At 26.4% G+C, this 27158-nt stretch overlaps 5 protein-coding genes across 24 annotated transcripts in view; 3 read left to right on the top strand and 2 right to left on the bottom strand.

Annotated features, from left to right (window-relative positions):
- Positions 1-3913, top strand: part of Glut1 (Glucose transporter 1) — a 33821-nt gene extending 29908 nt beyond the window's left edge. For all 15 annotated transcript variants that reach the window (XM_086910004.1, XM_012485440.3, XM_086910000.1 and 12 more), the window contains one exon: positions 2106-3913. In XM_086910004.1, the coding sequence (XP_086766130.1) occupies positions 2106-2209 (104 nt within the window). In that variant the 3' untranslated portion in view covers positions 2210-3913. The remainder of the gene's footprint in view (positions 1-2105) is intronic.
- Positions 3914-6522: 2609 nt separating this feature from the next.
- On the bottom strand, positions 6523-8737 carry MED27 (mediator complex subunit 27). Its single transcript, XM_012485445.3, has 5 exons — positions 8210-8737; positions 7679-7880; positions 7338-7607; positions 6941-7241; positions 6523-6847 (listed from the first exon to the last, which is right to left on the bottom strand). Exons 2-5 carry the CDS (start codon positions 7867-7869, stop codon positions 6713-6715), a joined length of 897 nt encoding a protein of 298 aa, XP_012340899.1. The 5' UTR covers positions 7870-7880; positions 8210-8737; the 3' UTR covers positions 6523-6712.
- Positions 8738-8831: 94 nt separating this feature from the next.
- On the top strand, positions 8832-12503 carry LOC100865346 (protein VAC14 homolog). Of its 2 annotated transcripts, none has more exons than XM_003692879.4 (7): positions 8832-8971; positions 9063-9444; positions 9511-10084; positions 10162-10733; positions 10799-10917; positions 11014-11093; positions 11154-12503. In XM_003692879.4, exons 1-7 carry the CDS (start codon positions 8868-8870, stop codon positions 11456-11458), a joined length of 2136 nt encoding a protein of 711 aa, XP_003692927.3. In that variant the 5' UTR covers positions 8832-8867; the 3' UTR covers positions 11459-12503. The 2 variants fall into 2 exon arrangements, with proteins under 2 accessions (XP_003692927.3, XP_086766139.1); XM_086910013.1 differs by having other exon boundaries at positions 11168-11550.
- IKKepsilon (I-kappaB kinase epsilon) lies at positions 10900-14811 on the bottom strand. Its single transcript, XM_003692880.4, has 4 exons — positions 14108-14811; positions 12861-14034; positions 12561-12762; positions 10900-12453 (listed from the first exon to the last, which is right to left on the bottom strand). Exons 1-4 carry the CDS (start codon positions 14529-14531, stop codon positions 12016-12018), a joined length of 2238 nt encoding a protein of 745 aa, XP_003692928.1. The 5' UTR covers positions 14532-14811; the 3' UTR covers positions 10900-12015.
- A 2207-nt stretch (positions 14812-17018) lies between these two features.
- LOC100864988 (alpha-2-macroglobulin-like protein 1) lies at positions 17019-27109 on the top strand. 5 transcript variants are annotated; one of them, XR_015292548.1, is made up of 25 exons: positions 17019-17299; positions 17631-17797; positions 18921-19162; positions 19277-19393; positions 19564-19730; positions 19840-19948; positions 20023-20256; positions 20381-20623; positions 20767-21092; positions 21244-21605; positions 21679-21803; positions 21895-22027; positions 22337-22460; positions 22693-22921; positions 23031-23236; positions 23326-23675; positions 23826-24058; positions 24119-24361; positions 24572-24967; positions 25117-25348; positions 25427-25599; positions 25693-25978; positions 26103-26187; positions 26266-26493; positions 26616-27109. XR_015292548.1 is itself a non-coding variant. In XM_086909981.1 (25 exons), exons 1-25 carry the CDS (start codon positions 17217-17219, stop codon positions 26816-26818), a joined length of 5319 nt encoding a protein of 1772 aa, XP_086766107.1. In that variant the 5' UTR covers positions 17019-17216; the 3' UTR covers positions 26819-27109. The 5 variants fall into 5 exon arrangements, 2 of the variants coding, with proteins under 2 accessions (XP_086766107.1, XP_012340882.2); XR_015292549.1 differs by having other exon boundaries at positions 26103-26191; XR_015292547.1 differs by having other exon boundaries at positions 25667-25978; positions 26103-26191.
- The last annotated feature ends 49 nt before the right edge of the window (positions 27110-27158 follow it).

The following is a 27158-nucleotide window of genomic DNA, read 5'->3' as shown; positions in this document are numbered from 1 at the left end:
CTAAGAATAGTCAAATATATATTGATTTTTATTGATTCAAATGATTCAAATATTTTTCATTTTAAGTAATTCTACTATTGTGTACCGGAAAATTCTAAAAATAATTAATTTTTTATTTAAAGCTGTTATTTTGAATTATGTAAAAAAATTAAAAATCGAAAATATTGTTGAATAAATACAAAAATAAATAGAAATTTTCAATCTTGGATTGACAAATATCTGGATAAATATACGTCAGTACTACTGAAATTTTTTCACTGATTTTTTCACAAGTTTCTTAAATGAAGTATTATGAAGCATTAAATGAAGCAAATTGAATTCTAAAATATATATCAATTGAATGAAAAAAAATTAAACAGAATACGTATTCCAATAAAAACTATATTTTGCAAATATATTAATGTTAATAAGAATGAATAAGGATAGTAAATATATAGAACATATACTTTTTGTTTGATTTTATTCTCTCATTTTTTTCTGTCTTTAATAATTTTGAAAATACAGCTACATCTAGTTACATGGGAACTCTGTATGTATATATATATATTACATGTCTCTCTTCTGTCATCTGTGTGCAGTATGATAATCTGTTATCCTATATATAATATGATTCTAGTCAATTTTAATATATTCCTATAATTCTTATAAATAAAACTAGTAGATATATTGGCTTCATTTCTATTTCCATTCTAAGAGTATACATGTATTGTACGCTATTAACACTGGCCTTTGTAGTAGTTTATATGGAGGGAGGCCATTGAGGATCTTATATTAACACATATGGTCTCCATAAATCGATTTAAGAAATATAAAAACATGAAAGAGTGAGGAGTCATATGAATGTTAAACTTACAAGATTTAAAAAGAAATTACATTATCATTATTTTTTATATGAAGCTGCAAAACCAACTTTTTTCAATATTATTGCAATTGAAGCATGAATGATGTAATGGGCATGTCCGCATGAATGTAATTTACTTCATTTAGATTAAAAAACAAGAAAAAAAAAGTTATGAATAGTAAATATCAATCTTGTGCATTTTTTATTTCAAAATGTTGCCATTCTTAAGTTTACTTTTTACTTGATGAAATGCTAAAAAATAAGATATCATAGAAACTAATTCTACTTATTAAACAATTTAACCAGAATAAATAATAATCGTTCATATATCTACGTTAGAGATTCTTGAAGTTATGTATAAGTGTTTCAAACATAATCATTAGATGGATACAAATAATATTTTAAAAAAATATTATTACAATATACTTATTACAAGCAAAATAATTATTTATAAGCGCATCACACAATGCTTGTAATTATAATATTTAAAAGTTTTTATATATATGTTTTTTTTTTTTAATATTACTTGACAATATTACTTTCAGATTTAAAAATAACCGACTGAATTAAAAATAAAATTATATTTTATCATTTTTCAAATCATATTTTCAGGATGCTGACGATTAATTTAACTTTTTAATAGTAATGAAAATAATAGTAGATTTTATATAATTCAAATATAATATTAAGTAATAAAAAAAGGAAATTTCTACATTTTAAGTTTCAAAATAAGAAATATATTATGTAAAAAAAATTTTATAAAATATAGATTACAAATATAGATTTATACATTCGTCATATTTTAAACAGACACTATTTATTTATATTTAATATTATTTATCACGAACCAAATAATTTTTTATAATCGTTATATAAATATATTCATGTACTAATACATCAAAGTAATCATTTTAAAATAATTGTGAATAAAATAATATTCTATTCACAATCAGAAAAAAAATATATTGAGAGAATTTTATAATTTTAATAGTTTATTCGATTATTCAATCTTGATCTTGATATAAATCGAAAATCTCGATATTTAAACAATTTAAATTTAAATATACAATTAACTCAAAAATCACATTGCTAAAAAAGCAATTCAATTTTTTTTTAACAATTTTTCCACAAGAATCGTAGAAGCTTGTGCTATTTGTCGTCTATCTAAATTGAAACGGTTTAAGTAGATGAATGCGAAGAGTAGTGTAACAAGTATTGAAAAATACGCATTGAAAATGTGCATCTGATTAATCTGGGTGAACAGTTGTGTTTGCAGCTGGATCAGAGCGATCTTCCGACGCACCCGCTCAACCGGAGAGATCACCGCCCCCGCTTCCCCCGCCACGCTTTCCGAACAGCGGTGTCTGACAATGGGAAACAGCTCCTCTTAATATTGGTAATCTAGTGATCATGAACGCGTCAATTCCACTGCCGCTACTGCTCACCACCAACAGCCTCACATTGGAAAATCAACTGTACGAGATCATCACGGAGAGGAGCAAGGCCTGCGCGGCTTTCTTGCGGAACAGTTTACGTCGAGCAGTGAACGCAACCACTATTGGTTTGAGTGTCACGGAGAATTTTGAGAATAACGTATCGTGCAATCATGCCTAATTCAATGATTGAATGAAAAATCATCTGTTGATTGTATTTGAATACTGAATGAAGAATGAAGTCAATTGCGAACGTTTCTTAGCGCGGCCTGATTCAATTCAGTATGTTCGTAGTACGAACGTCGTATGTAAGGTTATCTTCACGAATGAAATATCTAAATACAAAGATCGAAACGTTCTTAGTTTCGCAGAACTTAGCAATTACAATTTTTCTGAACAAATAGAATAACAACGGTGTAAACGAGTGATTGCAATGGCAAAAAGACTTGTTGATGGTTTGCAGATTTTTCGATACGGTTTCGATAGATAAATCACAATTATATATAGCGTTCAATATGACACGCAAATCTTTTTCACGTCAAACCAAAAACAAAAAAAAAAACAAAAAAAAAAATGAATTAAAAGAACGAGAATCTTCGAGAAAAAAATCTAATGAAATGTTGCGAAAGTGATTGTGCCTAGACATATGTACGTTTGAAAAAGAGATAAAAAAAAAAAAAAAAAAAACAAAGAAAATGCATAAGAAGTTGAATCGTGATCATTAAAAAGTATGTGAACTTTGTGCGACATCGAAGAAAATAATAGAACATATAATTGCTAGATGCGACGAATCGTTTAACGAAACCCCAGAAGAAAAGAGGTGTATATCTATATACTTCACTTTTATATTGTTAATTTCATAGAATTTATTGAAATTATATGTCATTTTATATTATTGTTATCTTTATAAGTCGTTGCACTGTACTATGATTATGGATTATATGTTTATTGATAAATTGAATTTAATGAATTTTACGACTGAAGTTAGGAACAAATTTCGAATCTGGAATCGACCAAATTATTATTCAATCAACATTAAACTGAAAGATAGATTCAGTCTATCGTTTTAACAGTCGCAATGTTAAAGACGTTAATTACGATAACGTCATTCTTATACGGTGCCTCATAAAAACAATATTTACAACTCGTTTTATCTTATAAAAGTACGGGGACACAGTGCTACAAACGAATGGGTGTTAGTTATTACGATCAGTAAGCTTTGAATTATGCGCATGTGCAAATTTATTTCGATAGTCGATTGTTTTAGGATTTTAAATAGATAAAACTTATACAAATGTTTTACAAATTAAGATTAATATTAATGTGAAAATTAAATTGCAAATTAAACTTTAATTAAGAAATTTTAAAAATGGCAATTTTAATATTAGATATATAAATTTTGCACGAAATGTCGAACCCTTTCGTTTGAACTATAACGCTATAATACCTCGTACATCTAGAGGCATGCCTTTTCTTATTATCTTTTGTCATTAATGTTTTACACCAAAATGCACGTCATTTGATGTTATGCAAATTCTTTGAGAAAATTTTCTTTATATGTATATACATGTACATACTGTATACTTCTATGGTACTTATTACGTCGTTACATAAGAAAATGTATAATAATCCTATACTATTCGATGTAGTATATTCAATTCCCTATTCAAAATAGCGTTATATGAAAATTAATTCATCGTTCGAGCGATACCGATACTCAATACCGATACACAAACAACTGATTACTTAAGGTGAACATTAATCGAATACATTATATACCGTTATATACCAAACTCTCTCTTTCCATTGGAAAACTTCCTTCGTAATTTCATTTTTTAAAAGATATATTGGATATTAAAAAATAGATTTTATGCAATGATGCAAATTTTAATTAAAAAAGAAATTAGAATGTTATTTAAACTATTCTATTTCAGCTTTTTATGATATTTTAATGCGTATACATTACATTACAGATTAAAAAGTCTAAATGAATTTAGATTTTGAATAAATTACTTTTAGTTCTGAAAATAGGTTCAGAAATAGAATAATAAACTAACACTAAAGAATATACTGATCGCGTTAGCTTATAAATAAATTAATCTCAAATCGGTTTGCTATTTAAATATTGCGGTATAATCGCAACATGATATCTAGAGTAGAATAAACAAAAAATAAATAAATAACATCGTGTGCGATAAATCGTATATTATAATTTAATGAGAAAAAAAATGACAAGATAAAGAAAAAACTTTTAATTATAAGCTGTCCAAATCATACAGAATCAGTGAGAAAGGCAATAAAGCTATTGAACTGAAAATATGCTAAAGTAGATTTCCTTGCATTAGAGTATTATCAGAATTCCAAATATTAATTATGAATACTTAGGATAGAATTATACATTGATACATAGCTACTAGTTTATAGTAGCACAATGTTACAGACTAATGATAACGATCATAAACTTCGTTAATATCGTACTTATATGTATGTTGAACAGAAATGAACTGTTTCTCACTCGTGTTATGGTTGTACAATAATCGCGGACCGAGTGCTGGTAGCATATCCATTTTTTAAAATCCTTACAAGCTTAAACACAATAATTATATATACTGTAGTTGCAATTATTTCGATTCGAAATAACTACACATTTGAACAAGTGAAGTTGACGAGTCGAATTCGAAAAAAAAATGAATCGTATTAAAAAAGTTATTTTATGACATACCAAAGATTTACTTTTCACATCTTGAAATTTGTTAATCTATACTTAAATTAGTGACAGAAATTACCTTAAACTGTTATATATATGAATTCAGAATTAACTAAATAAGTTGTAGAATTTTGAATCATATTTCTTTATTAATTCTGTCGAGAAAAGGCATGCTGTGATACATGTTCATTGAATATTTCGAAGCAAACACAAAATTATCTACATCTAAAAATGAAATAAAAGATAATCTATGAACGATTTTTCTACTTTCGTCACAATGAAAATTATAATTAATGTCATTAGATAAATATAACAATGAAATACAGTTATGCCACATATACATATGAATATAAAATTACAAAACATGAGACATTTCTCTTGTTTTCGAAGGTCTAAAATAATGTGTACGTGTTTAAAGTGTTTTAAAAAGAAAACACTCTCTCGTACCAAAAAATCAATTTCACTATAATTCATTTACACGTAACGATATATAAATAAATAAATAACTCGTTTCTAAAGCTGTAATATTATGCATATATAAATATACATATACATATATGAACGGCAAATCTTTATGCGAGGACCTATTCCGCACTTACCATGACTTTGATAAAAAAATCAGTTATGATTACATATATAGTTTCAAGTCAATGATATGATATTAAATTCACTGAGTATTGCAACATTTATAGAGCCTTAAAGAAAGATGAGAAAAGAAAAAATTGGAACAGTCCAACAAAGTGATCAGAATAACGATTTGTAAAATAAGTTCACTGCCACTTAAACGACTTGTGCTCCATAGAGAGCACCAATATTCCAAATGTGAATGTGTACAGTTATGTGAAAAGTACTTATATAATTATATTTAAATAATAATAATTAGAGTTACGTAAAACTAATAGCATGTAATAACATTAAGAATGGTATACATATGTAGGATACAGAAAAAAACCATCGATTGCAAAACTATTATATTCCAAATAAGAAAAATTTATGTCTGTTCATTTTTATATTATATGTAAATCTTGACACAAAAAATAAGTATTTTGTCTCGTAGAAATTTTACTTTTTATTGATATAATTCTTTTTAACATTTATTTTATGAAGAAGACTGTACTTAATTTATATTATATTTTAGTTACAATATGTTACAAGTATTCAATGAAATAAAAAATTAAAATTTAATTTAAGAAAACTTTATATTTTTAAAATTTACGAACAATTTATTATCTTTCGAATTTGTTAAAATTATTTATATATTAATTTTGTTTATCAAGTTTTATTTTAATTTTTTTTTTAAAAAGAAATCATTTCATATTTTTTTCATTTTGTTTTTTAATTTATGCAATTTTAAGTTTGTATTAGTAAAAAATAAACGCAATGTATATTGCAAACATGGTTTTATTTGCAATTGTATATATGTGTAGCAATTGTCTATATTTTAATTACTTATGATTAATGTATTTAAGCTGAACAGATAAATTTAAGTGGAAGATCATACACACATCTTTTAAAATCTATAAATAAAAATATTTACTAAGTAATATCATTGTTCTTTTATTTATTTAAACAGGAAAAGGTATAAATATTTATCATATTTTTTTCATAGATTTTATGAATTTCCATTTTTATAGATTTTATATGATAGATATTTAAAATACATTTTTTAAAAAAATGAAAGTATATTATTTAATATTATTTTTACAATTTATAAAAATTTTCTATAAATACTTATGGTTTACATTCTTGATGATAGGGTTCCAAAGTTCGAAAATCTCTCCATGTTGGAGGTAAAGCACTATGCAAATGTAAACCACAACGCTTACATGGATCACTAAATAAGTTATTTAAACTATAAAACCAAGTCTATAAAATAAAAAAATATATAATCAGTTAAATCTTTAACATATGATGTATATTCTATGATGTATATTATTCAAAATGTTCATGCTTCCTTACCATAAATGATCTAACAGCTAATTCAGGTAATGTAGGAGAATAAAAATGTAACATTGCAGCATGAGCATTTTCTGTTACTTTTCGGAAAACTTTATGTCTAGATTCTGTCCATAAATCCATAGTTTCTCCATAACCTTTAACTACTACCCATTCAATCATTAAACCTTTAAATGCTATAACTCCTTTCAAAACATGTCCTAGTGTAACATGTAATACTGCATTTGATGCAAATGGTCGAGATACAGATACTGTCATATCACTAAAAAGTCTATCAAATGTGGCTATTAAAGAATCTACTTGCCTACAAAAAAAATATATATTAATAATAAGTAACTTATTATTATATTGATTCATACATATACATTTCTAATATTATAATAATATATATACAACTTACTGTTGAGGAACATTATGATTACTTGTTTGAATTCTACCTCTTTTTGCTCTGCTAGTTGTATTATATGATCTTTTTAAAGAATTTTGACTAAGTATTGATTGAGCAACATTGCTATATTCATGGACTTTATCTGTCCATTTATAACTATTAACTAATGTACTATATAATGCTTGTCTTTCTTGTGTTGTTTCTTGACTAAGATATGTAGTACTTGCTAAATGAAATGCTCCTGGTGGTGGATTTAAACTATTTACAGCTTGTTCAACATCTCTAAACATAAAAACATATTTGATATATTTTTTTAAAAATATATATATATTTTTAAAGATTTAAAATAATACCTTAAATTCACATTAACAGTTGTTAATAGTTCTTGCAATTCAAGCAAATATTTATTTTCTTTATTTTCTTCTCCATGATCAGCACGTAATCCATTTCCCAAAGAATCAAATACTTGACCAACACTTGAACGTAAAACTTTAATTGCTGTCAATGCAGTCTGTAACTGTTGTTGTTGTTGTTGTTGTTCCATTGTTTACAGTTCTTAACATTTATATAAATAAAATATTACTTTAATTATACATTTCATTATAATTATATATTTATTACAATATATTTAAATATAATTTGCTTAATATATTTAATTATAATAAAGCTTTTACATGATAAAATACATTAAAATGTAATAACAACTTAATTTTTTAAAAGTTTATTATGTCTAACTTTATATATAAATATTTTAAATATTTTAAACTTATAAATAGAATTTTATTATATATAAATTATCTTACTTTATAATAAGACATTTTTGAATTTTTATTAAATATGTACTAAATTAAAAATTATTTATAAAAATAATTTATAAAACTTACCCCGATTATTGTACGTACAATCTTATAAACAAAGGCAATAACAACAAAGTCACAAAAGCCGACATTTTTAAACGTCGTACCATAAACGATATACAATATAGATACAAATAATATTATAATAATAATAATAATAATAATATTACTATTATTATTATTAAGATTTTTCAAATAAATATTTCCTTGTAATATTTTATTGATATATATATATATATAAATAAAAATGTTGATTTTATAAATATATATATATGAAGTTATTCATAATCATTTTATAAATCATTCATACATTATTTCATAAAAAATTTTATAAATTTATTAAATTTATTTATAAATAATTTATAATATATACATTCTAATTTTAAATAATTATATAATAATAACAAGAAAAGAATATTTATTTTATAATTTCTATTATTTTCTTTCTTTTTTAAGAAAAAATAAAGATTGACATTTTATAATGCTTTAATATAATAACAAAAATTATATATATTTTACTTTAAACCATTATTTATTAATTTATTTTCACATATATTTTATTTAAAAACGCATGCGCTAATATGACAGATAAAAATTTGAGGTTGGAACAATATAGAAATAACTGTCATTTTTTGTAATTATTTTAATGTATATTTTGTAATATATAAAAATTTGATATTAAAAAATGATGTCTGAAAGAGATTATGCACCTCTTAGTCCTGCTTGTGTACGTTCTCTTAATGACAAACTTTACGAAAAACGAAAAGCAGCAGCCTTGGAAATAGAAAAGTAAGGTTATATATTTTGTTTATCCATGTTTCTACATTTATTTGTATTGTATTTTTTATTTGGGATATTTATTAATTATATTTTATTTTAGAATGGTAAAAGAATTTGCTGCACACAATAATACTGTTCAAATTAAACGATTGTTAAAAGTGTTAGGTCAAGATCTTGCTACATCACAAAATCCACATACACGAAAAGGTGGTTTGATAGGTTTAGCAGCAATAGCAGTAGGATTGGGAAAAGATACTGGTCAATATATAGAAGATTTAATTCATCCTATTCTAGCTTGTTTCTGTGATTCTGATTTACGTGTAAGATATTATGCTTGTGAAAGTTTATATAATGTAGTAAAAGTAGCAAGAGGAGCTGTATTGCCACAGTTTACAGATATTTTTGCAGCACTTAGTAAATTAGCATGTGATTCAGAACAATCAGTGAAAAATGCTACTGAGTTACTTGACAGACTAATGAAGGTAATTAAAATTTATAAGAAAGAAATATATATAATATGAAGATATTTTTATTAAAAACTATTTCAGGATATTGTAACAGAAAGTGGTTTATTTGATTTAGTTGGATTTATGCCTTTATTGCGAGAACGTATTTATACTAAAAGTCCATTTGGTAGGCAATTTGTAATAGCATGGGTATCAGTTTTAGATGCTGTTCCTAATATGGATTTTATTATATTTCTACCTGAAATTCTTGATGGTTTATTTAGAATATTAGAAGATCCAACACAAGAAATTAAAAAAGTTACAGACACAGTTCTTGGTGAATTTTTGAGAAGTATAAAAGCTAATCCTGGAAGAGTAGATTTTCCTGGAATGATAAATATTTTAATTACACATGCTCAAAGTACAGATGAATTATTACAATTAACAGCAATTACATGGATTAAGGAATTTGTACATTTATCAGGTCCTCTAATGCTTCCTTATATGTCTGGTATTCTTATAGCAGTATTACCCTGTTTAGCATATGATGGAGATACCAGAAAAAGTATTAAAGAAACTGCAACACAAGTCAATATAAATTTGATGAAATTGATAACAATGAAGAATAAAGAAATTGTAAATAGTGTTAGTGAAACTAATATTCAATCTCAAAAAGGTAAAATTATAGATTTTTAAAATTAGAATATTTAAATAATGGTAATGGTCATAAAAAGAATTGTTTTTTTTTTTTAGATTCTAGTCAATCTTGTTCCTTAGCTGAAAGTTTAGATTTATCTAGTGTTGTCGAAGTGTTAACAAAATATTTAATGTGCATGTCAGTCCAAACAAAAGTTGCTGTTTTAAAATGGATTCATCATTTATTCACCAACATTCCACATAAAATGTTTAATCATATTGAAAATTTATTTCCAATTTTAATGAAATCTTTAAGTGATAATTCAGATGAAGTAGTACAACAAACATTAGTTGTAATGGCCGAAATAATTAGTTCAAAATCACCTGAAGCAGCAATTACAGATTCAAATGCAAAAATGCAAAATAAGTATTTTACAAAATTTATTGTAAATTTATTAAGAATATTTTCAGCAGACAGACATTTATTAGAAGAAAGAGGAGCTTTTATCATTAGAGAATTATGTGTTTTATTAAGTGCTGAAGATATTTATAAAACATTAGCAAAAATATTGTTGGAGGAACCAAATTTAAGTTTTGCATGTACAATGATACAAACTTTAAATGTTATACTATTAACAAGTTCAGAATTATTTGATTTACGCAATAAACTTAAAGACTTAGATTCTTTAGTGAGTATTCTTTATATTTTTTATTTATATTTAATTATTATTTTAAATTGTGTATATTATTATAGGAAAGTTGCGAATTATTTAAATGTTTATATATATCTTGGTGTCACAATCCTGTTGCAACTGTAGCATTATGTTTTTTATCACAACATTATGAACATGCATGTAACATTATTCGATCATTGTATCCTTTATTATTGTGAATAATTAATACATATTCTTTTTTTTTTTTAATTAAATTTTTATAATCCAATATTACTTAACTAAAATCAAAAAACAGTGAAAACATAGAAGTAACCGTGGAATTTCTTACTGAAATAGACAAATTAGTACAATTAATCGAATCTCCAATTTTTACTTGTAAGTATATTAAATTCTTATTATAATTAATTATATTTACAGAAAAATAATGCATTTTAGACTTGAGGTTACAGCTTTTAGAAAGAGAAGAAAATGATGCTTTAGTATATGCACTTTATGGTCTACTCATGATTCTTCCTCAAAGTGAAGCATATGCAACTTTACAAAGACGTTTAGCAGCAATACCACCAACAACAAAATCTATACCAAGAACAGTATCGAATCCAAAATCTTTTAAAGACATATTTGATTTTTCTGAATTATTAAAACATTTTCACACTATTCAAGAACAGCATAAAGAGCAGAAACGTAAACAACGATTAACAAATTTAACAGAAAAAAATACAAATCATGCAGATATATAAATAACATTTTTATAATATTAAATTTTAGATAATTATAAATAATAATTTAAAAATTGGTGTATATATAAATATACACACATACAACATATAAACATACTTTTAAACTTTTTTATCATATTAACGTACTTATCAAAAAGAATTCATGCATTTATAATATCTTTTCTTTTATCACAAAATTATTAAATATTATAAAATCAATTATTAAATTATTTTTCCATAATATTTAATATATATTATAATTAACATTAATATATTTATTAGCTTTGTATATACAAATACATGAAGATATTAAATAGATTAAATATATCGCTATTTACAATATATTGGAATTCATATCATCTTTTTTAAAAAGAAAAGAAAAAAATATACTTTTTATATATAAAATTTTTTAAAATATTTTTTTTTATTTGATAAGTAAAACTATAATTTTAAAACGCATGAAATACGTTATTTAATAATATAATTCAAGGGGAATTTTATTTTTTTCTATATTTAATGTAAATATATTGTCAGTCTTTTTCTCATTAAAAAAATAATAAAAATTAAGAAAAATTTTGCTAGAGCGATGTATATTCTGAGTCATCTGTATCTTCTAAACTGTCGAGAGTTGATAAACGATCAAGTTGATCTATAAGTAAACCATTTTTATATAGAATCATTGCAATTTGTTCTTGCATAACACAAATATTTTTCCATTTTTTTGTACTTTCTTGAGCAGGTGAATTAGTTTTTTCAATAGTTTTTAATTTCTCTGGAAATCTGTCTATTAAATGTACAAAATTCTCATATCGTTCTTTGCTTTCGTGCGATAAACGATAAGAAAATGTCTCTAATATATGTTCATAATTATCTACATCTTTGTCTAAAATTTGAGTTTGTAAGAAAACCGTTTGTGCCATTTTGTACCAATCAGCAACACATTCAGATCGACTTATCATAGAAGGAATACAAAATGTTTCAAGAAGATTCTTTATTCTTTGACCTGTGGATGTAACCTGAGAATAAGTAAAAAATTTAAAATAAATATTATTTTGTCATTGTCTTATTTTCTTATTTATATACTTATATACTTCTTACTTATATATTTATTTTAAAAAAATACCTTTATTCGTTCTAGAACATGAAATTGTTCATCATTGTATGTAAGACCACGAGTAGCTCTATCTCTCAATAAATGTTGCCAACCATCTCGTAAACGGTCGACTAAAGTGGCAGCTTTTTGACTTGCTTTGTTAAACCATGGACACCACAATCCACGAATAATATTATCCCATTCACCACGTAAACTGCCTTCTTTTACATATCTATGTTTGAAATGATATATAAAATGAATATATTTTTATTATATGAATTAAAAGAATTAAAAGAATTAAAAGAATAGGTAATAATAAAATTTAATTACCTCTGATGAAGTTGTACTACTGCAGGAGCTAATTCAGTTAAAAGTTCTTTACTTTTTATATCTAATTCCTTTTTCCAATTTTTTATTTCTAAGGTGTTCTGCCTTCCAAGTTTTCTAGAAACTTGCCAAGCAAGATTTTCACTTCTTTCTATTGCTATAGTTGTATCTTCTACAGCTTTTGTAAATTCTTTGGAATGTTGACATTTTTCTAATAATCTTGTAAGTTCTGTTGAGACAAGTCCACTAAAAGCTTCTATTGCATCCTGTGATAATTTACTACATAATACTAATTTATCAATTCTTCTTTTACAGACATAACCAACAGAACAAGCTACTTTTGCTTGACTAGCATCATTTTCAACAGATACTAAATTTGCAAATACTGGGAATTTAGGTAATTCTGTATCCACGGGTAAATCAACATTATTATTTTCTTTGGAAAATAACATTAATGGCTTGTTTTCTGATGTATTTGGATAACCTTTTCCAGGAGTAGATTCTTCTATAATATTTGTTAAAAATGTATCTCCAAAAAGAAGTATCTGAGCATGAGGTGCAATATCAGTTTGATCTTGTATATGTACTTGTAGTGCTGTCAATTTTTCTTCAGGATGCAAGAATACTTTTATGAGACTACCTTTATGTATATTAAATATATGTATACGTTTTCTACAAAGAGTATCTGTTACTTCTGAAAAAAATCTTTCAAAACTCCATATTTTTTGAGGATCAACTTCTAATAAACCAGCTAATAATGGAGTTACAATTTTTTTTAAACCAGTACTCAGTTGACAATTTTGTGGTAATTCTCTATTCCATTCAATAGGTCCATTTTCAGAAGTTTGTACACCTGATATAACACCAGAAGCTTTTTTTGTAATAATATAAAACATTGTTTCTTTATTTCTCCGTCCACCAAATGGTCTAAATGGTAAGTTTCCTGTAGCTACATGATATAATGTTACACCTATAGACCATAAGTCTACAGTTGCTCCAAATGTTTTGCCCACAGGTTTACGTAAAACTGCTCTTTCATATATATCTGGATGTAAATATTCTTCTGTACCATACAGAGAAACAAACTGTTGATCTTCTTGTAATTCTCTAGCAGCACCAAAGTCAGTAAGTTTATAAATTGTACTACCATCATCCGCAATGAATTTCATTATATTACCTACAAGAATAATTATGATTTTATTTAAAAAGATGTATAATATGTATAATTATATATATTTTTAATTTCTTACCTGGTTTTAAATCTCTATGTACTAAATTATTATCACGTAAATGTTTCATTCCAGCAGTTAAGTGTTCTAACACTAACAAAAATTCACTTTCTGCTAATCCATAAGTATTTTCTGGATCATCTAAAATATTAAAAAGACTACCCCCAGTACATAGTTCCATAACAATCACTGTACCACGACCATCTTGTTCTTCCTCAATTGCTAACAATTGAACAATATTTTCATGATTTACTTTTTTAAGAACTTCAAATTCTCGCATTTGTACATCATGTGGTCGCATATGACTCAGCTGATTGAATGTTTTAACTGCAACTGGTTCTCCATTATTTTTATTTACTCCTTGAAAAACTGCTCCAGTTGCACCTTTACCAAGAACACTAGTCGTACACCATACAAAATTCGTTGATCCACGTAAAAAAGACATTTTCTTAAACTCTTAAAAGTTTATACAAGATTTGTAAGTTTGACAAATAGATTAACCTCTTTTCAAATTTTAAATACTATTTCTGTATATATTTATATGTTTTACATTATACATATCATGAACAATTAACTATATATATACTTCATTACTAAGAAAAAAAACGTAATATATAATACAGATAGAAGTATAGAAGTATAGAATAAAATCTAATCAATGCATTTTTTCTTCTTTGAATTCTTCGAAAACACTAGGATTCTCTTACCATTTTAATATCATTTTCAATGTTACCGACTTAGAACAAGATTATAATTTCTTTGTATTCATGCGTCAAGAATAGTATAAAGAGCAGATAAGATAGAAAAGGATAGAGATAGAATAAAAATTGTGAAATCAGCGCCATCTTCAGAGTGCCGTAAATTAAACTAATATAATAAAGACAACAAATAAAAGAAGAAGGATAGAAATAGGATAAGAATTGATCGCTATCGCCATCTCTGAATGGCAAAAGTATCTAAAAAAAATCGTTTTTCTAAAATCACTCAAGAGATGGTGCTGGTCTTCAATTTTTATTCTACTTTATCTTATTTTTCAAGAAATATCTTTGATATTCAAGAGATGGCGCTAGTTGTTAATTCTTATCGTATTCTATCCTTCTTTATTAATTTTTTTTTCTACATTAGTTTCATTTGCGGCATTCTGAAGATGGCGCTGATTCCATCTATTCCAATTTTAAATTTTTAGCAAATTTAAACATTTAATTTTATATTAGAAGAATATAATTGAATAAAAAATGATAGTGAAATTTTTCTAAAAATTCTTAAGCTAAAATTTTTGTCTAAATTCTCGATTTTCTAGAAAAATACTAGAAAACTAAGAAAAATATAAAGAAAATATGTAAAATTTGTCTAGATCTAGTTTATCGCAGCTATTTTTTGGGTTTATTTTTTTCGACATTTTTCTTAATTTTAATGATACTTACTTTTTGTATTTTTATCGCTTACAATAAAAATTGTCATATTTTTATAATATTAGATGTTTTTTGAATTTTTTCATTCTGGAGAATTCAATAATATGAAATGTCTCGCATAACTTTATATATAATATCTCATTCATGATATTAAAAAAATACTTTGAACAAAAGTTGAATAATTTCAAAAAGCCTATTCTGATATAAATTTTTGTGTAATTAAATACATAAAGAACTTGTGAACTTTTAATTTTATATTTTTAAATAGAATTATATATTTTTTAACATATGAATCAATATATCTAAATATTTTCTATAAAAAACTATTAGGTAAATCGAAAAATTATTTATTAAAATAATCAGTAATAATTAAATATTTCTTAAATTAATAAATTTTTACTATAAATGATCATGATTTTCATTAATGATAATGCATTTTTGCCAGATTTCGCAATGATTGAGCACAAAACAAATAAAAATTAATATTGATATTAAGTATTCAGAAAATTGATTGATCAAGAAATAAATACTTATGTATACTTATATAAATATACACAATTATATTTTTTATATTCATATATATATCATATAACTTAGATAACCCGAATGATAACCCATAATAAAGGGACATTGAAAAGAAGAGATAATACTAAATATTGAATCATTTAACCACTATAATTGCAGTATTAAGAGTATTATAATCAAAAACTATATATAATTTCTATATAAAATTTTAAAATAAATTACATTTCAACATAAAATGCAAATATATATATATATGTGTGTATACTATAAATATAATGTTATTATTTATATAATAAAAATAATCTTATATAAAATCTTATAATAAAAATATCATAAATATCTTTGTTTTTTTTATGTTATAAAAAGAATCATATGATATATTAACAAAAGTGTTAAAAATTATGATTATGATTATGATGGAGAAAATTCTTTAAGAATTCATTATTTATAATCTACATTGAAGAAATGAATAGCTGAAAGAATAGCAAAATTAGCAAACCATTATTTTTTAAAAAAATAATAAACTCAACGTCAAATAAATTTGAAAAAAATAATGAAATATTAATTAAGTTAAAGTTTTATCAAAATTATAAAATCTTAATATAAAATGTAATCAATAATTTCATAATTAACATTCTTATTCTTCAACAAATTATCATTCTTATATATACTTTTTATAATTTAAACTCAACATTATAAATTTTTTTTATAACATAAAATATCAAAATCTATTATTATTCTTCTGTTTTTATTAATACTTTCATTGGTTTAAAATTATTTCCATTAATTTTCCATTTATAAATTAATAATAATCTTATGATTTTTTTATTATATGTTAAAATTATTAAAATATATAGAAGAAAATTAAATACGTATATACGTGCATCGTGCTCTTCAGTGCATTCACAATCAGTAGCGAAATGATCTTTCCTCTTTAACCCTTCTCCTTAGAGATCCAAGGGGTTAATAAGAGGGACCGAACGAATATCATACTTTCAGTCTGCGTACAGCGTAGAGCTGTACATCAGTACATTACGTTAAACGTTACATCTTTGTTGCACAAGAATTTAATAATATTTGTCATTTAATCAAGAGATAAAATCCAAGTTTCGAATAAGCAAGTTAAGCATGATTGCGAATATAGTTTATCACAAATAAATGTAAAAATAGTGTAATCATACAAGATATACACGATGAATAAATTGGTGTTCTTAGTGTTGTTCATTTGTTCAGTGACTTTTTTATATTGTTGTGATGCCGCTTCGAATATAAATCGGTAATTGTTATAACCGATTAAATTCATTGAATTCAAATTACATTATGGATCAGAACAAATTATTAATGAACCGACTGATAATTTATCAATGACGTATATCTTATTACATGGAAAAAGTGGTATTTTAAAGTATTAGTTAATCGTTAAAAACAAGAGAAATTAAAATTAAAATTATTATATTATTTGATAGGATTCCTAAATTTTATTTGTGAAAAAATATCGATTCTACGTCGTGCTTTATTGATAATCTTCAATTTATCCCGCATAATAAGACATACAGTACAGTGAGATCAATTCGAATCATGCGCTCAGATCCTGCTTTATTTTTTAGGGGATACGTGTTCACAGCGCCAAAAAAATTATATGCCGGTGAAATCGAAAGTGGATGTTTATCTTTGCATAATTTAGAATTGCCTGCTCACGTTCATCTTGAATTAGTGTTCTCTTTCTTAGAAGAACAAGAAGTGCTTGCTAGTACTAGTGCTGTTATAAAAACAGGTAAATTCTGTTTAATTTAATTAACTAAAAATTGTAAACTCTGCAACACGTAAAAAATTTCATCTCGATTGGTCGATCCATTACAGAATAGTTGTGTAGCATACAGAAAAAAAATATATATGTACTCATCGAATTGAAATCTCTCCTTTTCGAAGTCGATTAAAAAAAATCTATAAATTAAAGATAAAAATGTGCAAGACTAATAACATTTATAAAGGCATCGTACGAATATAATTTATTTTTATACTTTAAAGTTCTGATACGAAATTGTGTATGCTATAATGAATATTTCATTAGATGAAATTTCGTATGTGCCAATTTATATTAATTTATATACCGCGTCTATTTACCACTAGTAGAATAATTAAAAAAATTTCGAATTGTCGAAAAGTTCTTTTCCCAAATCAATTTTCGGCTTATCACTTCCTGTTTTATTTTTGATGGTATTTTTCTACCGTATCAGACTCTTTAAACAAATGGTAAATTGAAATTGTCGTCGCTTCCTGCGGGGGAACTGAATTGGCTCCGACTCCCTCTCTGGAAAGGAAATAAGCAATCGCTAGAATATATACATGGGAAACCCATTTATATTGTTATACATGGGTTGAACAATGAATATTGGCCGTTTAACGTGATCAAAATACAACTTCGACTAACAGTTTAATAATGAAGAAGTGTCAAAATGATATAAATTTTAATCAAATTATAAATAGTGATTGACTATTCGTTCAACAATTAATGATCAATTTTAACTCTATTCGAATAATAAATTATAAATATAATAAAAGATAATATCATTAAAGAATAAAAAGAAAAAAAAACAATGTTTACTATCATATACGTAGTACGTGACTGCAGAAACAACAATTAGCTAAATCGACATAGAAGGAACAATTTAGTAGGCTTTCTTGGTATAGCAATTTATCGATTAAGAACATTCTTTTGCAGTTATGTCAGTTTACATCGCAAAATGAAAATTTCAATCCTGAATTATATGAAAACACAACGCATCAACATAACATTTTTAAATTTATAATATTGAATTACTTTAGAAATGTTCGATCTTAATCTTCCTTCTTTTTATATCATCGACGAACCTGTATTAATGATTATCTTTATTTAGGTACAGAAACATGTTTGCAATTAGCAGTACCTTCGCCGATTTACAGAACCGCAACACTTCGATTAAAAATCAAATTCGACAAATATCCTGATTACGTGATAAAATCGGAAACAGACGTGGAAATAGAACATGATTCCTTGCTCACTTTTGTGGAAACTGATAAACCAACTTATAAGCCTGGTCAAGACGTTAAGATTAGAATTCTTATGCTTATGCATGATTTAAAACCATGGCAGAAATCGGTAAGAAGTTGAAATCGTTTTTCTATCTTATAGATAGAATAATAATTGTCCTATTTTATTTATTAAGTAATATTTTAGAATTTTATTAATTCTGTTCTATTAATTTATGCTCAGATTCCAGAAGTATGGATTGAAAATCCATCGTTTGTAAAGGTAAAGCAATGGACAAATGTAAGCACGGAGAATGGAATGGCACAGTTGACCTTTCCACTGTCACCGGAACCTAGCTTGGTAAAATTGAAACTTCGTTACTTTTGTCGAGAGAATGAAAAAATATTAAATGAAAGAGGATAAAATAAAATAAAACAATTGTTTCATAGATTAAGGACAAATTGTTATTTTGTTAAATAAGAAATAGAAGTATAAATGTTGTGAAGAAAATTTGTTAATTTGTGTAACAGGGATCATGGCACATAAAAGTGATGAAGAAGAAACCATATCCTAATTTGATTCACAGTACTACGTTCAAAGTGGAGAAATATGTTTTACCGAAATTTCAAATGACGATCAATTCGCCACAATACATCCTTGCGAATGTAGAGAATGTGACTTGGAACATCTGTGTCAAGTATCATTATTATATCTTTATTATTAAGTTTTCAATTATTTAGAACATTATTGTATCTTAACATGTAAATCATTTTACGTCAAAAATTAAATAATGATTGCAATTACAGATACAGCTATGGTAAACCCGTGAAAGGTACTCTATTATTAAAATTAACTCCGCAAACACCAAGTTGGACAAGATTACCCAATCTTCCGGCAATACGTTACGAGACTAAAGTATCTAAATTTATTCTGATGTGTTTTAATTATTAATATAGAAAGATGTTTCAACGATAAAATAAATATTTTAGCTTGATAAAGGGGATGGTTGTACCGATTTTGTCCTTTCTGGTACAGTTCTTGGATTGGCCCATTGGAAAATGGATCCGAACAATATTGTTCTCATAGCTGAATTCACGGAAGCTGGGACTGGTATAGTGGAAACTACGATTAGTAGAACCGTGGTGTTACACGAAGCGTTGAAGTTAGAATACGAACATTACACACCTAAATACTTCAAGTTTGGTTTACCTTATCATGGAAAAGTGAATTTTTTCTCTCATACTTTGTTATTTTATACTATTACTTTATATTATATTATCGTAATTTTAATTCATTCCTTAATAATAATCATTGCTATTTATTAAATGAATGTTTCTGTTACGACAGTTACGAGTATTGCGATACGACGATACACCTGCTCCAAATGAAAAAATTCAAATTTGTCTAAAAGTACGTGGAAAAATCGAATGGGAGAAAGATGTCGTAGATTGCCGTGACTTTATATCATCCACCGATGGTTTCGTCGATTTTGTCGTACCACCGCAACATAAAAATATCGTTTTATTAAGTTTTGTCGCAACAGCTGTTGATTATCCAACGACGTATTATTCACCAGATCAACGTTGGAGAGTAGGTAACATTAATAATAATTTATTAATATTACTATTAATTATCACGATATCAAATACTATTAAAAATTTTTAAATCAGTTATTTTAAATCTTTAGAATTTTTTTATATTCTAATTTAAATTTAATATATAATTTTTCTTAGGTTTTTATGAATCAACCTTCAGCATCTATCACTGTAAACCCTTGGTATTCACCGTCCGATAGTTACTTAACAGTAGCTCGAGGAAATCAACCAATCGTTTGTGGCGAAAAATATTCTTTCAACGTTATGTACACGACATCCTCTAATATGAACGAAACCATTTCTTTCCATTATTCGATTAATTCCAAAGGAAGTATTCTGATATATGGACATGTAAAGCACAAACCCAATCGAGATACAATATTAAATTATTTCGAGTTTCATAATTTATTGGGCACCATCGAATCTTCTGCTAACAAGACGAACAAAGAAGCTATAGTGCACAGGCAAATTTTTTTTTTTTATTAAATGATGAATTTCATTCTTATCATGTTTTTATAACATATTTTTGTCCATAGAGTATAAGTAATTATTTTTATTATTACTATCTATGTTATGAAAAATATGTGTATGTGTATGTATGTTTCTTTTAATTAGATTCCCGTTAAGTGTTAAAGTTACACCAAGCATGGCTCCAGTTTCAGAATTGTTACTTTATTACGTACGATCAGATGGTGAAATTGTTGCAACCACTTATACAATTGAGGTTGGCCATTGCTTTGAGAATAAAGTGAAATCTACATGGCATACTGATGCTCAAATACCAGGATCACCCACTCAATATCACGTTGAAGCCGCTCCTAGATCTCTTTGTGCAATTTCTGCTGTAGATAAATCGACTCTATTCTTGAGTAAATCGGAATCCAATCTGATGAGTTCTACTCAAACATTTGATGCATTGAAAAGATTCCATCCAACTCCAAAATTTTATTTTCCATGGAAGAATTCTCGTTGTAAATGTACGTTTCTAATCTACGTAAAGCGACGTTTACATAGCGATTACGTCTAATTTAAATAAAATACAAATTACAGCAGCAATTGGTCCGGAAGAAATGAAAGAAGAGATCAATCATCTTCCACAATTTTTAAGATCGAAAAGACAAACGATAACATACAGCAAAAGAGTTAATTACGTGGATGCTGTACAAGCTTTTGTTGTAAGATATTATGAAGTTATAAACTTTGTTTATCTTTTTTATCTTTAAATAATTGTAGATAATATTTAATTTCAATTTTTGTTATTCACAGGACTTTGGAGTAATAGTAATGAGCGATCTTGTGTTGGAAACACGACCATGTCCATGGTTGTTCATGGAATACAAAGCGTTGTCCCGTCAATATATTTCAATGAATGAATATATGTCAATGAAGGATAATTCTGGTAAAATCTTTGTTCTTGTAAATAGATGTAATATCGGCTAATGAAATGCAAGCGATAAAATCATTGTTTCTTATTGATTTTTTTTACAAAAAATGAGAATGTTAAACGCTATTTTATAAATCTCACTCAATATTAAGTAATTTCATCCTTCTGATTTATTTTTTTAATGATTAATTCTTTGAAAGTAGTTATGATTAACTCTTTGAATTATTTTTATTTGATCAAATACAAAAAATATCATAAATTTAACTTCGCTATTTTGATGAAGTTAAATACAAGCATTGAATCTTTTAATCTTTTCATTAATAGAATTCGCAGTTGCTGCTGCAGCGATGGATTCAGGGATAGGATATGTTGATCAAAATCAGGCTCAAATGGCTACACTTAGATCATATTTTCCTGAAACATGGTTATGGGAATTAGTACCTATCGGGTACGATTAAATTAGTTTTTAAAATCATAATAAATACGTAAACTAAAATGTATTATTTTTAAATACATTTTACATTGATTTTTTTTTAAAAGAGATTTTCTTTTCGATTCTATTATAATTTCTATAATTATTATTATTAATATATTAATATATTAATTATTTTAAATCTTTGTTATCGATTATTTTGTAATATATTAATTTTTTAATTCTAACTACAATATATTTTTCACAGAGAAGAAGGTAAAATCACAATAGAACGTACACTTCCACACACTATCACTGATTGGGTGGGCTACACAACATGTATTTCTCCGACACACGGACTTGGAATAGCACCACCAACCGCTATAACAGCATTTCAATCATTTTTCCTCGATTATAATTTACCTTACAGTATAAAACGCGGCGAAATTATGCGTTTTAAAGTATCTCTTTTCAATTACATGCATCATAGCTTACCTGCAAGTATAAAAAACATTGTTTTGAACATTAAAATATATTTTTCACGTAAAAAATTTTTATTCTTGGAGACAAACAAATTTCATAATTGGCCATAATTTATGGACGCAGGTAAAAATCAAATTAGAAGAAATGGATAAAATAGATTTGCATTTGTCAGAGCCTACAGCCTCGTTTTGTGTAAAACCACGAGATAATATTGTTCACGAGTATATTCTGAAGCCACGAGTGATCGGAGAAGTTAACATAACGGTTACCGCTTTTGTGGACATTGATTATCCTGAACCATGCGGATCAGAGACTGTGATATTTACACAGTAATTAAAAATAAATATCTTGCATAATAAATAAAAATAATAAAAAATAAAAATTAACAAATAAATAACATATCTATTCATGTTTTAAGGGACGTAATCGTGAAACCGATTCTAATTCTACCTGAAGGTTTTCCTGTGGAAGAAACAAAATCTGCTTTGATTTGCCCTAAAGATTCTAGTGATGATTCTTCGTTCATGTGGGAATTAACGTTGCCTAAAGACGCTGTACCAGACAGCGGAAGAGCATACTTAAATTTGATAGGAGACATTTTAGGTCCAGCTCTTGAAAATTTAGATAAACTTATAAAATTACCGAAAGGTTGTGGTGAACAAAATATGATATTGTTTGTTCCAAATAATCATGTGATTAAATATCTGGATGCGATGAGAATCAATAAACCTGATCTTCGAGCGAAAGCTATTAGAAACATGGAAAAAGGTGTTGTTTTTGGATTTTACAATGGATATATTTACCTGAAATATTTTAATAAAATCAAGAATGTTCTTCTTATTTTTTTTATATTTTATTTTTTTATAATCATATTTAAACAACAGTTTAATAATTATTAATATCGTATATTAAATTTAGGATATCAGAGAGAGCTAAAATATAGATTCATGGATGGTTCTTATTCCGCATTTGAAGAAGGTGAAAGCTCCATATGGTTGACTGCATTCGTATTAAAATCATTTGCTCAAGCTGCAAGTTTAATTCATATCGACAAATATGTTCTTGAATCATCTGTTTCTTGGATCACGATGAATCAGTTGGAAGATGGTTGCTTTCCTGTAATAGGCACTGTTTTCCATAAATCGATGAAGGTTTGTGAAATACATCTGATTAAACGTTTCGTCGATAAATTGAAAGCAATTTTATTTTAGGGCGGCCTCCAAGAACATGGTTCATCGTCAGCATTAACAGCGTATATCTTAATTTCATTGCTTGAATCTGGTGTTCCTTTGTCACCATCTGTTATTAATGATGCCCAAAAATGTTTAGAAAAGGGAATGAATAATGATGATCTATATACAACTGTTCTTACCACATATGTATTAGCATTACTGGAACATCCAAAAGCTAATTCTAGCATGAAATCTCTAATGAACCGTGCTACGCGTTACAAAGTATGAATAAATAATATATATATATATATACACACAATATAATTTAAGAAAATAATAAATATAAGAATTTAAGCGAATAAAAGATTAGTAAAATTTAAAAACTATTAAAAAAACTTAATTTTTTTTTTATTTAAAATTTACAATTCAGAATATATTTAAAAAAAATGAATAAATGCATTCTCTAATATGAAAAAACTTTTTACGTTATAGAATTTAATTTGGTGGGAGGATAAATCCAAGCCTTCAATCGGTTTAAGCATCGAAATGACTGCATACGTGATTCTTACTTTATTGAAATTAGGCGAAGAAAATTTAAGTGAAGCTTTGAAAGCTGTTCGTTGGATATCAAAACAAAGGAATTCTGAAGGTGGATTTACATCCACCCAAGATACAATCCTTGGATTAGAAGCTCTTACGAAGTATGCTATGATTGTACATCGAAATAACATCACAGATTTATCTGTTCTCGTCACTGCATCCAAAGAAGTGGATTATGTCTACGAACTACAAGACGAAAATCGTGTAATTCTTAAGCAAATTCGTTTACCTATTCTACCAACTATTGTAGAAATTTTTGCTCAAGGTGAAGGATGTGTTTTAATACAGGTAAAATAAATATCTTTGCTTTTACCAAAAAATATAAAATATAGATTCCATTAATAATTCTATAAATAATTGTTATATTTAATAATTAATAATATTTTCATCTATGTCACACAAATTATATATTCATTCTGTTTTAATTTTAATTTTAGAGTAATCTTAAATACAACGTTGCATCCAGTACTGGTTCGGATGCTTTCGATCTTTCAGCAGAAGTTCGTTCTGTTAGTTATGGAAACGAATGCTCATTACAAGAAATTACAATTTGTTCACGATATAAAATGGCAGATGAGGAGAGTAACATGGCTTTACTCGAAGTTGGTATAATAAGTGGTTACGTGCCTGATCGGGCAAGTCTACATTCGTTATTGGATCCATCTTCAAGTAAATTTATTTTTTTTTTTTGTTAAAAATAAAATTAATAAATATATGTAATGTAACAATTAAAATTATGAATTATAGAGGTTAAACTATTCGAAGAAGATCAAGATATTGTGACAATTTATTTCAACAAATTGACTGGTCAAAAAACTTGTATCTCGTTTAGAATAATACAAGAATACTTTATCGATCATCTCAAACCAGCGAATATAAAACTTTACGATTACTATCAACAAGAGCTTACCGTGTCCACTGTAAGTTTTAATGATTTTTGTTTAATCTCAATCAGAATAAAAATATGTAATGATTGAATGTTTTCAGAATTACAAAATCCCTTCAATTTGTAGCAGTGCGGAGCCAGTAGATGAACAATTAGTAACGCCAAATGAGATGATTATCACGAAGCAATTATCATTTGATGAAAGCCCAATAAATTCCTCTTTTGTTGTCAATAATGCCGAGCTAGCAATTCCTGATGGAATGGAAGGACCAATTCCAGTTTATGTGAAATTGAATACTTATGATTACAAAACAGAAGCAACTACCAACGGATTGCCTGATTTAACATCGACATTCGTAACAGAAGATCAAACTGTACCAACAGTACAGACAGAGGATGAAGAACCTATAAGGGTACATTAAAATCTTTTTTCATGATTCCAAAGAATTTGCAAATAAACGGACGCAAAAAATAAAAAAAGTTTAAAGAAATAAAAACAACACTCGTCAAGCTATTGAAAGAGACCATTTCTTACAGATAGATACAGACAATCCCTCAATAACGAATCCTTTTATGGAAGAAATCTTAAGACTTATAAAAATAAACGAGACGAATGTTCCATGTAAGTAAGTAAATATATTTTACAATCTACAACAGTTACACGTACAATTATTGTTTCTCATATTATATGTTACTTTAGCGCTACTAACAAGAATAAATCAATCTTGTCCCATATGCATGGATGTATTACCGTCAAACATTAGCGATATTTATTGCTCGGCAAATAGCGCGATTAAAGTAGCAATTAGGCGATTCCGTAAAGTGAGGTTGTTATTGGATTTGCATATATCCAGAGAAGTCAAACGTCTTCGTGCCATGATAGAATTCACTTTGAGTCCAAATTGCTCCTGTTCGCCACTAGATAATCGTACGTAAACATTTCCATCATACTAAGACAGAATATATATCGATAATTTAATTCATCATTGAATATATATAACACGTACATTGTTTTTCAATATATTCACTATAAAAAAATATTTTTTGCAGCTGGAAGTTTTGCATTAATTATAAACAAGAATAATGATTTTCTTACATCTGGGGATCAAAAGCAAGCACTAAACGATTCTTTTTATATATATGGTTTACCGTTAGTAAGTGGTGTGCCATGCAAATTGGCGGAAATACGAGCATCCTGTCTTAACGAGGATAACATTCAATGCACGTATGAAGATCCCCCTGTTTATGGTTAAATTAAATTCGCATCTATTTTAATGTTTAAATTGCGTAAAATCTTTAAAATATGTAAATTTCGATTTCAAGAACGTAATATTTTGTTTTCTTTTTATTAATTTCGCGCAGGGTATATACGTATATAATTATTTTTTTTAATTTTTTTATATCTACAAGTATGTCAATTATATACTATAAACAAATATAATATAAACTACGTATAGTCTACGTAAAAATAAATATCAGATATATACCAAGAAATGAATGATTTTTTTTTTTATTAAATTGAATAAAGTTTTTAATATGATAAATTGGTAAGTTATATATTCTCTCTCTCTCTCTCTCTCTCTCTCTCTCCCT

The sequence above is a fragment of the Apis florea genome, unplaced genomic scaffold, assembly GCF_048593485.1.
Source record: "Apis florea isolate Af1SG1 unplaced genomic scaffold, ASM4859348v1 contig_3170_pilon, whole genome shotgun sequence".
Taxonomy (NCBI): domain Eukaryota; kingdom Metazoa; phylum Arthropoda; class Insecta; order Hymenoptera; family Apidae; genus Apis; species Apis florea.
The sequence above is the reverse complement of the archived record's forward strand: the minus strand, read 5'-3'. Positions and strand labels throughout refer to the sequence as shown.